Source organism: Hyperoodon ampullatus, assembly GCF_949752795.1.
Source record: "Hyperoodon ampullatus genome assembly, chromosome: 2".
Classification (NCBI taxonomy): domain Eukaryota; kingdom Metazoa; phylum Chordata; class Mammalia; order Artiodactyla; family Ziphiidae; genus Hyperoodon; species Hyperoodon ampullatus.
In genome coordinates, this window is record NC_136915.1 from 151,495,139 (window position 1) to 151,509,139 (window position 14,001).

Sequence of the window (14,001 nt, forward strand, 5' to 3'; positions counted from 1 at the left end):
GCCACTTCTGGATGTCTCCCAGAGATATGGAAAGAGCCAGAGGGCTTTTTCCTTGGACTCTTGGGAAACATTATGTCCTCGGGAGTCCAAACTGGATGTGAATTCAGGTCTAAAGAGCACCCACCACTACTACCACTCCCATGGGAATTGCTGTGGCCTTTCTAGCTCCCCCAACAGTACTTTCAGGTTGCTAGAGGTTCCTATGGACCTGCCCTCCCCCAAAAATGCAGCACCTCCATTCAAGGTCCTTCTAATCTCAAAGGCTATGTTTCTGTGACTCTATGACCAGAGGAAAAGGCATCTAGCTCCCCCCAGACAGCCACGTTTCCGCTGGACCAAGTGTGCAGAGGCAGCACTGGGAGGGGGACCAGAGGAAGGGACAGCAAGGCTCCTGCTCACAGCTGTTTGCTGCTGAAGTCAGGTCTGCAGAGATCAAAGACTAAGGCTCACCTGCTCTGCCTCCCTGCCTCCCTAGAGTCTCACTCACGCCTGCTTACTCCGTTCTCTCTCCCTTTTTGCAGAGAGACGACATGCAGTGGGCTTCCCTCCTGCTGCTGGCAGGGCTCTGCTCGCTTTCCCGGGCCCAGTACGAGGAAGACTCCCACTGGTGGTTCCACTACCTCCGCAACCAGCAGTCCACCTACTACGACCCCTATGACCCTTACCCTTATGAGCCCTACGAGCCTTACCCCTACGGGGGAGAGGAAGGTCCCGCCTACGCCTATGGCTCTCCATCCCCACCAGAGCCCCGCGACTGCCCCCAAGAGTGCGACTGCCCCCCCAACTTCCCCACAGCCATGTACTGTGACAACCGCAACCTCAAGTACCTACCCTTCGTCCCCTCCCGCATGAAGTACGTCTACTTCCAGAACAATCAGATCTCTTCCATCCAGGAGAGCGTTTTCGACAACGCCACTGGGCTGCTCTGGATTGCTCTCCATGGCAACCAGATCACCAGTGATAAGGTGGGCAGGAAGGTCTTCTCCAAGCTGAGGCACCTGGAGAGGCTGTACCTGGACCACAACAACCTGACCCGGATGCCTGGCCCGCTGCCTCGATCCCTGAGGGAGCTCCATCTCGAGCACAACCAGATCTCGAGGGTCCCCAACAATGCGCTGGAGGGGCTGGAGAACCTCACGGCCTTGTACCTCCAACACAACGAGATCCAGGAAGTGGGCAGTTCGATGAAAGGCCTCCGGTCACTGATCTTGCTGGACCTGAGTTACAACCACCTTCGGAAGGTGCCTGATGGACTGCCCTCAGCCCTTGAGCAGCTGTACCTAGAGCACAACAATGTCTACTCGGTCCCCGACAGCTACTTCCGGGGGTCGCCCAAGCTGCTGTATGTGCGGCTGTCCCACAACAGTCTCACCAACAGTGGCCTGGCCTCTAACACCTTCAATTCCAGCAGCCTCCTTGAGCTCGACCTCTCCTACAACCAGCTGCAGAAGATTCCCCCAGTGAACACCAACCTGGAGAACCTTTACCTCCAAGGCAATAGGATCAATGGTGAGACTCTGGCAAGGGGGAGTGGGGAGGGCCGTGTGCTGCATTGCAAAGACCCAATTCTGAGTGCTGGGGGCAATACAGAAGAAATAGAAGTAGGGGAACCAAAGAGTACCAATGAAGTGAGCTGAAAACCCTGCCATACCCCTGTACAAAATGGTACATAGTGGCATACTCTTATACTACACAGCAGTGCTAGGAAAAGTCAGTGGGAGAGTGGGTTGGTATGGAAGAAGACTTCCCAGAAGAGGTAAGTCTCAACCTAGGTCTTGAGAGATAAGCGGGCATGGGCTGGAGGAACACAGGACTGAGCCATTCTGAGAAATGCAATTGCCACAAACAAAGGGACCGGTCATTTAACAGGCCACCTGGAGGGGGGCAGCCAGGAAATTCCTGTGTCTAAGAGGAAGGGGTCATGTGTTAAGCAGTGAGAAAGGAGTTTGGAGAGGTTTGGGAGGGGGCAGTTCATAGACAGGGGGATTTAAGTTGAACTTCTATGGTCCGTCTCAGGAGGAAAGTGTGCTGTTAAGAAACCTTGGTATCTGTACTTTCTCACTGACCCAGAAGAGGATGAGCTCTCTGTTTCCACCTGATCTACTCATGCCTCGACAGCCTGGTCTTGTGTTTGGATGTTTATTTGCTTTTTAAACATAACAACTGGTGGACAAGAATTTGTAGCCTCTCAGAGATGAATGCGGCACTTGCTCTGGTTGGTTCTCCCTGGAGTACTAGGAGCTCCTGGTGGCAGGGCAGAGGCCCCCTAGGGTAACATGAGCCTGACCACCGCAAAACCCTGGGGTGGTGGACAAGGACAAGGGCTTCTTGTTTTCCAAGCTCTTCCCAGAAAAGGCCTAAAGTGCTGCCTCTCTGTCTCCAAGAACTAAAATCTTCATTTCAGATTGGATTATCTAGTTGATTTTCAGCTCCCTCTCAGGATCTTGTGTTCACAATGTGCTTACATTACCCCAGGGCCTCTGATACCTTAATCCAGCTGGAAGGTAGAGCCAGATTTTAACCGCTCTTCCTCTGCAGCAAAGTACCCCTCTCCCTGGGGAATGAAGGACTCATTAATGACCATCGGCAAAGGGCTTTGAAGTAGAGCCTGCTGAGAGCAAACAGCACCATCAAAGCATGGATAGGGACTGAGTCCACAACCTCTCCCATCAATACTTTCTCTCCCTGTGCTCAGGGAAAAGATCAGTCGTTTGGCAAGATGTTAACGAGCTAGACAGCCCTCTGAGTGAGAGAGGCACCAGTCCCAGAGGTTGACTGTGAGGCGGGCAAGGTGAAGAGGTGCCTGGTTCTCTAGTTGGAAGTGCAAGACACCAACCATCAAGCATAGGGCAAACTGTTTTGTATTTAAAGTCTCTCTTTCTTTGGGGAGGTGGGGGGGTGGGGGTGCGGGTCTTCCTATTCCCAAGGCAGGGTTCTCTGGCCTCTAAGATGTTGCATGCTGCAAAGGGTTTGACATTTGCTTGTAGCTGTCCATCATCCCACCCAGAAGTCACCACTACTTACCTGCCGCCCATTCTAAATACAGGAGGATCGTCACAACAGAAATGTCATAGTGTATACTGTGCTTTATCAGAGTTTGACCTTGAAAATGTGACAACAAAGAGCAGCTGTCATGGGAGAGAAGCCGTTAGATATCGCCTAACTGTACAGTCAGTGAAACTTGGGGTGGGAAAGTCTCCGTTGCAGCATCTTGTTACCCTGCCTTCTTGCAGAACCACATCTGCCGCTCAAATACAAGGCGTTTCACCCCTTCCCTTCCAAAAGCTCTGCCAAAGATAAAATCACTTTAGTCGAGTGTCTCAAGGTCTTGCAAGAAAGTTGTCCCTTAAGTCAAACCTAAAAATGTCCAGTGTCTACCCCAAATCCCTTCTTGTGCAATTTAAGCCAAAGTCCCTTTGTCTGGTTATCTCCCTCTTAGTCTTCTTTTGGCAAAATAACACCAACTCCTTATTTTTCTTAATTAGTGGATTAATACATGTAAAGTGCTCGGTTCGCCTGGCACATAATTGAAAAAGCGATACATAGTAACTATATTATAAGCTTTTCTTCTCACTGCCACTTTGAAATTGCCACGTACAGTTTTGTTCTGTTTTATTTTTTTCATCGCAAAGATGGGGAAACTGAGACACAGAGAAAGAAAGGCAATCTCTTTAGGTCACCTAGATCTTGTAGCATAGCCTCTACCATCAACGTCAAAGGACTGAAAGCCAGGCTTCTCTAGCTGAGAATGGAAGGAGTATCTCTCTGATTCAGACCACCAGCAGGAAAGACAGTTCTCCAAGCTCAGACCCTCGCCTGGGCAGATGTGAAGGAGGTCACCCTGCACAGCTGGTCAGGGACCCAGAGCAGGGGTGGGTGGTGAAGGTGGGATATTGAAGCAACCCTCTGAGAGGGGAGCTTAAAGGACAGGAGCTGAAGGGTGTGCAGTGGAATTAGGCCCAGCCCTCTCCCTCCCCCTTCCTTCTTCCATTAGCATCTCCCTCAGTTTTTCCAGCCTGGCAATAGCAGGAAACACAGCTCAGAATGTTATTCAGTAGCTCTGAGATCCAGGGAGCAGGGCGGGTATACCAGGAGGAATTTGGAAAGACTTTTGTCAGAATTTAATCTGGGATGGAAAGTGTCCTCCAGAGTCTCCAAGCAGAAGCCCCTGTCCTATTCATGAGCTTAGGGAAGATCAACAGGGGGGCTCACGGTGCTCAGCCTGTGGATAGAATCTATACACGCTGTGTGTTGAGCAGCCCCTAAGTGCTCAACAGTTGGGATCCAGGACTTTAGCAGGCAGTCTGAAGGCCCCAGGATGGTGTAGAGAGTCTCTGGTGGAACCTCTAAGTGCAGTCCCCCGACAGGGTTGGAGGTGATATTTAAGCTGGGCCACTTTACTTCTCCCCAGCCCAACTCACTCCACCTGTTCCACACAGACACCATAGACCTGGCCCCTGGCCTTGGCTCTGCCCCCAACCTGTCCACCTGGAGGCCACTTGATCTATTCCCTGGGACCAGAAAGGAAACATCCAAAAGCATTCCAGGTCTCCACCCCCCTCCTCTGAGTGCTCTCCAAAGAAGGGTATTCCCTGTTCTTCTCATTATTCTTTGGGGCTGGGTTTTCTATCTTACATTTGCAGTACAAGTTAACTGGCTGCAGCCTCACCCCATCTCCTCTCTGTCAGTCTTGACAGAGACTGAAAACAATTGCTAGTGCTAATTTAAAAAACAACTTCTTCATCTATCTAAGCTCTCCATACTGTCTTCCTTGCAACCTTCATGTTCATACCCATAATCTCTCCATCCACAATGCCCTCGAAGGTCACCTCTAGGAAGAGAGTCAGGAAAGCCTTCCTCCCATTCCTCTTGCCCAGCTCCAGGCTGACACACAGCTCCTGACCACTGTGGCAAGCAGAGGAATGCCTCTGGTTGAAGCGAAAGCAAGCCCAGCTCTGGGTCTGCCTAAGTGTTACAGCCTACGGAGACCCGACAGGTAACCTCACCCAAAGCCCCTTGGACGTGAGCCGCCGTCCTGATGCTCTCACACACCACGTTGAAGGCAGCCTCTAGGGGCTTCAGCAGCTTCTCAGTGGTGACTCTGGCTGTCCTTGCTGGAGTTTTAGCTGAGTTCTTGGTTTTTATCCTTCAAGTTCCTGACCCAGTAGGCTAGAGACAGAGGTGGTTGATTTGTCCAAGAGGACAACCAGAGGGAGAACAAGGTGAATGGTAGCAGAAGGATTTGTGTTTAAATCAAACAGAACTACTGTATCAATTAGGATTGCGTGGTTGGGAGGGAAAATCTTCAAAAAAGGGTACTTCTTTTGAGATTACAAAAAAGGAGGCTAAACCATATCATATTAAATGCGGGATGCAAGGGAATTATTTATTTGACTTTTGAGCTCCATAGCAGCCCTGTTCATCTCTCAGTTTGCATCTCCTTAAACCTCAGGGCCTTGCTCACTCCTTTGGCTTTACTCAGAATGTACACAGACAACGCCCTCAAAGCTCTGCACGCACAGACACTTGTCTCTCAGTCTAGATTTTCTCTCTTTAATTTTCTGCCACTTTCTCTATCTGCACAGTGTTAGGAAATATTCCAGATTTAAGTCCCTGCATTTCCCCAGTCTTCCTTCTCAAAGCGATTCGCAAACACCCTCCTCTCCAAAAGCAATCAAAGCTGCTAGGGTTCGTCTTTGACTGCCTTCTGCTGCCACCTGCTGCCCACAGATGGGAAAAGATCAAGGTCTGGCTGGAAGGACATTCCAGGGTCTACAGAGAGGGATGGGTATGAGGTGGAGCTACGCAGGCAGAGACCCCACTCTGTCTCTGGGTCTGCCCACTAATTGGTGCAAGTATGACTCCGATCCTGGAAAGTGCCTGCCCCACCCAGCCGAGTTCCACCTCTCACATTAGAAAAGCTTCACAGAGGCTGTCTGGCCTCACTGCGGACCCAGGTCCCTGATCTGGGCTTCTCCGACCCACCCCCGCCCCTCTTGTTCCCACAGAGTTCTCCATCAGCAGCTTCTGCACCGTGGTGGACGTCATGAATTTCTCCAAGCTGCAGGTGCTGCGCCTGGACGGGAACGAGATCAAGCGCAGCGCCATGCCACCCGACGCGCCCCTCTGCCTGCGCCTCGCCAGCCTCATCGAGATCTGAGCGGCCCACGTACTGGGCACAGGGCCAGAGCCCCCATGCCCCTTTGCATTTGGCTTGATGGTTTGGTTTGGCTTTTGCTGGAAGGTCTGGGACAGACCATGTGACAGAAGTCCACGGGCTCCCTCTACAGTCTTCTTCCCTGTAGGCAAGTTTAGGTTGAATCAGGGGACAGGCAGCCTTCTTCTGAGGGACGTGAAACTCTCCTTTCCAGGACAGAAGTGGTGGCAGAGGGAGTAACCCCTGAAGTCCCAACCCCAGAAATCTCATTACCCATTCTTCACAATGATCTGGTGCCGTGAACCCTAAAATTTGCTTGAGCAATAGTACATAACCTTACTTTTTAAACAATCACTGATTCTGTCTGTGAGCAGCGCTTGACAGCTCTCCCATGCGCTGGGCTAGTTGTGCAGATACTCTGGGCTCCCACTCGCTGCTTCTCAGTATATACCTCTCTGGCCAACTGCCTCCTCCTAAGTCCACCTCATCCACTCAACATTGCCCCACAGACACCTCTTCTCTGCCTTGGGCAGAGGCAGGAGACCCCAAAGCATATGCTTATCTGCCCAGTGCCTGTGCAGAGAACTCACACTCGTGTCTGAGGTTGGAAGGACACCAAGAGTCACCTCTACACCAGAGGTCACCAGTATGATGACCATGTTCTTGGCTTGATGTGGGAGGAGAAAACCAACCTCAGGCTTAGCTAAATGTATGGGGCTATATTTTAGCAGCTAAGCAATTCTTTGAAGGTGGATCAGACTTCAAAAGAGGAAAGGCCGTGGACTCAGCTGGAGACTAGTTTGGGCCTGACCAAAAAAAAAAAAAAAAGAGGAAAGGCCAGATTCTGCTTATCATCAGCATCCATAATGGAGGCAAACACACCTCGAATTGGCTGAATTGAGGAAGCAGCTGCAGTAGTTTCATTCTTAGCCAGCACTCTCTGCATTCCCAGCAGGTCCCTACTTGGGTCTTTATCTTCAAAGGCAGAGTCCATGCGGATCTCAAAGCATGAGAGAGGTAATTTGTCCTCTCCTTTTATGCAAGCAGAAAGGTCTATATCCTGATGGGAGAGACAGACTCCAACCAGCCCTGGATTTGCCAAAGAAGGGGGCTGTGGTATTAATTGTTTTGGTATCTGTACTAATTGTTTTGTCCTAAGGCCACAGTTAATAGTACCAGCTCTGGCTGGAGATGCTCATTGGGTCAGTGAAGCCCAGGCCAGGCAGCCAAATCTTGCCTGTACTAAGCACAAAACCCTCTGCTTTCACATCTCTGAGCTACACTCTCATTACTGAAGATGGCTGTTGCTTTATAGCTTGGATGGAGAGCAATTAATTCTTCCCATTTCTGAAAGTAGTGTTGTCTGGGGACCTAACCCTCCTGCTCTTTGGGGTACCACTGGGATGGAGCCATCCAGGCAGCCATGGCCAGGGATTGCTTGAGGACAGCTAGCCCTAATCTGCTCCTTGCCCAGATGCCATTGTGTCCCTGATACAGTGTATGCTTTGAAGCAGTTTCCCTGAAAAGGGAAGGGGGGGATACTTGGACTGCTTCTTGACTCCAGACCCTGAAATCCACAAAAGCCAAACCAGCTCATTTCAACAAAGGAGCTCTGAGGTGAGGGGTAAGGCTGCCCCTTGCCTCAGGGCTCTTCAGAAAGTATCTGCATGTGAACACCATCATGCCTCTATAAAGGATCCTTATTACAGGAAAAGCATGAGTGGTGGCTAACCCAACTAATAAAGTTATTTTACAATTGCATCTGCAAGAATGGAGTCAATTAAGGCAGACACAGAAGGGTTACTTTAAGGGGGGGGTCACATAAGCCTCAGACTGGAGGAGCCCACTTTCTCATCTATTCTGCTTGGGTAGATATAGCTAAGAGGTTTTTAAGAAGTCACCTGTATAAAATCTCTAGTTAGCAAACTCTGTGCTCTGGAATGTCTTCTTTAAGTCTAACTTCAATCTCACTAGCTCCATATTTCCTTCCATTTGGTCCCCAAGAGATAAAGAAAAAAAAATTTTTTTTCAATCATTCTATCATTTTTCTCCTTCAACCATCCTCCCTTTTTTACCCAGTAATTATGGCGCTGGTGGGTCCAGAGTATTGTTGTCTTAACCGCGCCTGCTTTCTAGTGGCAACTATGTAGAACTGAGGGCAGTCAAGTACTGCAAAGCCAAGTTGGGCCTGGAAGAGGAAAATAACCATTCAGTAGCCCATCTGCTCTTTCAGTCAACTTCTCAATGCACATTTCTTGAAAGCCTTTAAGAGCTAGGCTTGTGCTTTTAGGACAATTCACTATTTTCTAATAGAGAAATAACCACAACTGATATTTACTGAGCTGAATATATTATTTACTGAAGATATTCACTAATATATTCCATGAAATTCTGTTTCTAAATCCAGTGCTTCTCAAGAGGGTACCAGGAGTGGATTATCCATCAGGCTCTGATGGATAAAAGTTGTCTGTTTTCCTTTAAGCTACCATTTGATCAGTACTTATGTGTTAGGTGTTTTATTTATGTGGCTTCATTAGCATTCCTAAACATTCTGTGCCAGAGGTCCTATTATTTTCACTATTTTATATAGATGGAGAGACTGAGGCACAAAGAGGCTGAGGTCACCCAGGAAGGAAGCATCAAGGCCAGGATCTGACCCCAGGCCATCTCTCTCTCCAGCCTGTCAGTTTTGCTATACTGTTTCTACTGTGCTAGCCTGAAGATCTCTGTGTTACTGGTGTATGCAGAACTGCTAGGAGTGTGGGGGATGCTTGGTGGTAGATGGGGTCTCACAAGTCGGGGGAGGCCATCCGACTTTATTTTTTGTGGACCTAAATCCATTCTGCTAGCATTCACAGTCCCTTTATGAATTTTCCAATTAAAATTCACTCTTCATCAATAAATATTTACCACAAGCCCTTGGTCAGGCACTGGGGATACTGCAGACAATAAAAGCAAGGCTTCCTTGCCATTGGGGGATTTATAATCTGGTGCAGTGACAAGCAGTGAACTAAAGAGTCACCCCAAGGACCACATAGTTACAAGCTGAGAAAGGGCTGTGAAGGAGATGAGGATGGGTCTACGTGAGGATTATCAAGGAGCCTGACCTAGTCTGGAGGATCAGGGGCAGATAATCAGATATGAAGGGAGAGTGTACTTACCTAGATGAAGAGATGGGAGGAGAGTCCAGCAAAGATAACACCATGTATAGACCTCCTAATGCAGGAGGAAGCTTCCTGGACACTGAAAGACAGCAAAAATGGCTGGGGGCACAGTGGCAAGGAGCAACGAGGCTGGAGCTGTAGGCAGGGGTAAAACCATCTACTGCCTTTATTCTCTTATTTCAGACACAAGTACCAAAAAACTTTACCAACATTCCAAAGCCCCGGCTCAATCTCACAGTTCTGTCTTCCAGCAACTAGTGGGCAGATCTCACTTCGCACCATCAGAGCCTTTTCTAAACTTTTAAAGGCAGCAATCTATGCCCACTTTCTCCCATTCGGCTCTGATCAGTACCGAGCCCCAATGGACACTTAACCAATAATCAAAGCATCAGAAGGTATGGTGTAACCAGGGAGTCTTGACATTTGTGGACACCTTTGGCAGCCTGCCAAAGCCTATGGACCTCTTCTCAAAATGTTTTTGAAGGTATAAAATAAAATCCATTGGATTCCAAAGGAAACCAATTACAATGAAGTACAGTTATCAAAATGTATATTTTAGATCATATATATATATAAATGTTTGTTTATTAATGTCATAAATAATGAGATCCAGCAACAAGTCTAAATAACTACAGTCATTTTGAAGTGCTAATGAGCATGAATGTATGTATTTTCAATAACTGTAATGTGATATGAAAATATCTGTAATTTCAGTTGGTGACAAAGCTTCAGGTTGCTAATACTGCAGTGACTTGTTACCTTCATAATTGAAGGGAATGCTAAATTTCAGTTAGCAGTGTGAAAAAAGAAGATTCAGTGTTTTCTCATCCAAGTTCTGGGACCCTCTCTAAATTAAGCCATGAAAAGACAGGCAGAAAGGCAGATCATAGAGGAAAGGCAAGAGGAGAAGGCAAATCATGGTCTTGTCTCTCTATGAGCACAGCTCAATCATTCAACAAATTTTTACTGTATGCAAAATCCTGAGCCAGATAATGTCAATAGTTGGTGCATTTAGTGTATGAAAGAATGAATGTAAAGGTCTCCAGGTACTTGCTGTGGAACTTGGTGGAGACAAAAATAACTAACTTGCATTACATCCACAGGGGAAGTAGAGAGTTGTTTGTGTCTTTAAACTTTACAGAGTAGTACTTTCTGTATTACTCTGCTTCTTTCAGTGAACATTAGGTATTCAAGATTTATCCATATTGATTCTTGTAGTTCCAGTTCATTCATTCTAACCATTGTATGAAAACACCTAAATTCATTTCTCTATTCTCCTTTTGAGGGACATTTAGGTTACTTTCAATACTGTAATGTTAGAAACAAATAATGCAGTGAACATCCTTTTATCTGTCTTTTTTTTTTTTTTTTTGCGGTACGCAGGCCTCTCACTGCTGCAGCGTCTCCTGTTGCGGAGCACAGGCTCCATGGCCATGGCTCACGGGCCCAGCCGCTCTGCGGCATGTGGGATCCTCCCGGACCGGGGCACGAACCCGTGTCCCCTGCATCGGCAGGCGGACTCCCAACCACTGCGCCACCAGGGAAGCCCCTTTTATCTGTCTCTTTGAGATTGCATTTGAGAGTCTCTCTAGAGTTTACATCAGGATTTCTTAACAGTGCACTACTGGCATTTGGCTCTGGATAATTCTTTGTTGGGCAAGGGATGGGGGGACAGAGTGGACTGCCTGTAGGATGTTTAGCAGCATCCCTGGCCTCTATCCACTAGATGCCATTAGCATCTGTCCCCTCCCCAGTCCAAATCAAAAATATCTCCAAAGTTGCCAAATGTTCCCTGGGGGGGTCAAAACCACCACCAGTTAAAAACTACTGGTATATATGCCCAGGAGGGAACTGCTAAGTCGTGAAATATGAACAATTTACCTCTACTAGATTCTGTCAAACTGCTCTCCAAAGGGGTTGTACGAATGTGCACTCACACCAGTTGTACCTGAGCCTCCATTTCCCCACATCCCCGTGACGCCAAATACTGCTTCAGACTTTAGTAATTTGGACAGTCTGATGGATGAGACTTGGTATTGATATTTATTTTAATTTGCATGCCCATCTTTTTTTTTCAGAGATGATAGCAATTACACTGATCTATTCCTTCTTAGAAGCTATGCTGAGCCTTTGTTGACAGTCTCCAAAAAGGAAAGGAGCTAAATCTGCTGGTCCAGCACAGAGAATCTGGAGCTGGAATCTGCCTGCTGAGCATGCAGCAACAGAACTGGTCCTCCACCCCATCCCAGACTAGCTCCCAACACCAAGAAGGCTGGGGGGAGCCCCAAATGGGACACAGCCCTCTGTGCTGTGGGGAAATGTGAGCAACTTGCATCTTTTCTAGTCTACCTGGCCATGGGAGCAAATACAGAGATTCGAAGGGATAGGGAGGTGGTCTCTCTTGCCGGGTACAGGGGGCTGGGAATAATAGTACCCTCAGTGTCCCACCCAAAGCCCACCCCACAGGAGCTGCTGTAGCTACAATGGCTGGGATGGCATCTGTAAGCATTGGCAGTGGGCAGGTGCAGATGAGAAAGCGTCAGGAACAGGTAACTACATGAACGGTATGTGAAGGGCAGCATCAAAGGTGAGCATCTCCCCAAGCTCAGGTCACAAGGCATCAGGCCATGACTCATGAGCACTGGCAAAGGCAGCAGTGAGGATGGCTTGTAAGACCCCACACCCCACCAAGGATAGAAAGAGAGAGGTAAGAGGCAAGCCGTTGTGCTAGCTGCAGTATGGCACGTCCACCTATTGGCTCCATTGTCACACCACCAGATCATCCTTTACTTGTAAGATAGAAGAGGATACGTGGGGGATCCGTCCACCTATTGGCTCCATTGTCACACCACCAGATCATCCTTTACTTGTAAGATAGAAGAGGATACGTGGGGGATCTGTCCACCTATTGGCTCCATTGTCACACCACCAGATCATCCTTTACTTGTAAGATAGAAGAGGATATGTGGGGGACCCACAGTCAATACGACACATCATTTCATGTGTTAGTTGAGCAACCTGGTTAGACTGTAAATTCTTTAAAGGTAGAGATCGTGTCATATGGTCCCTCCATATACCTCACAACAGTTAGCACAAAGCTGGGTTCATAAGTTTTTAATAACAACTGTTGGATCGTATTTCTGGGAGCCAAATGGAAATAGAAGCATAAAATGGATTTAATAGCCTGTTGCACACACCCACACCCACACAAACACACCCCTTTTAATTTCCAAAAAATATGAAGTGCTTTCAACAGTATGACCCCAGTTATTTTCCCCAAATATCTATAAAGTAAGGAGACAGGTCTGATTCACCCACTTTACAGATAGGGTAATTGAGACCTAACACTTTTTATTGACTTGCCCCTAATGGCATATACTCAACACTGAAACCCAGGTCTGCTGGCTTCCCATTGAACTACACCCCAGTGCTGGGTGCCCCTTGCATCCTCCCTGTCCCCGGCATCTGGCACCACTGAGGTGCCCCAGACACATCATTGCTTTTGTTCTTAATAATGCAAAACATCAACAAAGGCCACTTCTGATATCAACAGGGTATGGCAGGTGATAGAACATGGCAGGATGACCACTAGGGGTCTGTGAGCACTGAATTGCCAGCCTCCGTGTTTACTGAAGAAAATCTATGGACCAGTGTGTAGCATTTGGGGGAGAGGCAAAGACTGCAGAAAAGATGAGTCTCTGAGCAACAAGAAAGGACTTCAGTGGAGAGTTTTGGGAAAAACTTAACAATCACACCTTGGTGTTAATGTAAGTATATGGAGAGGTCAGGTAGGGCACTCCATGAGTCCGTGAAAAAAAAAAGGAGAATGTTAAATCCTATTAAAATGGGATTATTGTAAATCCTCAGATGCTGCTGTTCTAAAATTTTTGAGAGGGAGGAATTTGAAGAAAAGTCCTTGACTCTGAGCTTCCACTGCAGGGGCACAGGTTCGATTCCTGGTTGGGGAATCCCGCATGCTGAATGCGGTCAAAAAAAAAAAAAAAAAAAAAACCTTGTTAAGAGAAGTCCTTGAGGAAAAAAGAATCCTATCTTGCCAACAGATCTCTCCCTTCGTAAAATCTATGAGCTAAAACAGGACCCATGTGAAGGCTGGGGGCTGTGAGACTGTGCTAAGTTTTATTCTGAGTCCTAAATTGCTTTACTGATAGTAATTTTAAATGTCCCTAGAATCTAGTTGTTATCCCTAGCACCTAAATCAAGAATGGGGGGCTGAGATTAACTGTGGGGAAGTAATACTCATTCCTTCTTTATTAATATCTAAAATAATATCATTTATTAGGCATTATGTGTCAGGCATTTTGTCATAATAATGCAAGGACGTAGGTGCTATTATCATTAGCATTTTTCATTGGTAAAAACTGAGGTTCAGAGAGGTGAAGTATCTGCTCAAGGTCACACAGCCAGTAGCAGTGGCAGAGCTGGAATTGTACCCTGTCACGGTCTCTAGAGTCTTAATCTTGATGCTACTGTGCTAGGTTCTTTGAATATATGTGTATGTTTGTGTGCATTGAGGTGGGGGAACAAAGTTATTCAAAATGCTTTCTCTTACAAAGCTTACAATGTATGTCCTCAGAAATGTATACTGTACTAAGTCTAGGAGGTTGGTGCCAATTGGTACAGTGTAATAAAGCGGATGATTAATTTGGTTTTAGAGGATGG

At 47.4% G+C, this 14,001-nt stretch overlaps 1 protein-coding gene across 1 annotated transcript; it reads left to right on the plus strand.

Moving 5' to 3' along the window:
* Nucleotides 1-530: 530 nt before the first annotated feature.
* FMOD (fibromodulin) lies at nt 531-6,160 on the plus strand (the record flags this gene model as incomplete). The annotated part of the gene is made up of 2 exons (XM_079696940.1): nt 531-1,509; nt 6,009-6,160. 2 exons carry the CDS (start codon nt 531-533, stop codon nt 6,158-6,160), a joined length of 1,131 nt encoding a protein of 376 aa, XP_079553066.1.
* Between the last annotated feature and the right edge of the window lie 7,841 nt (nt 6,161-14,001).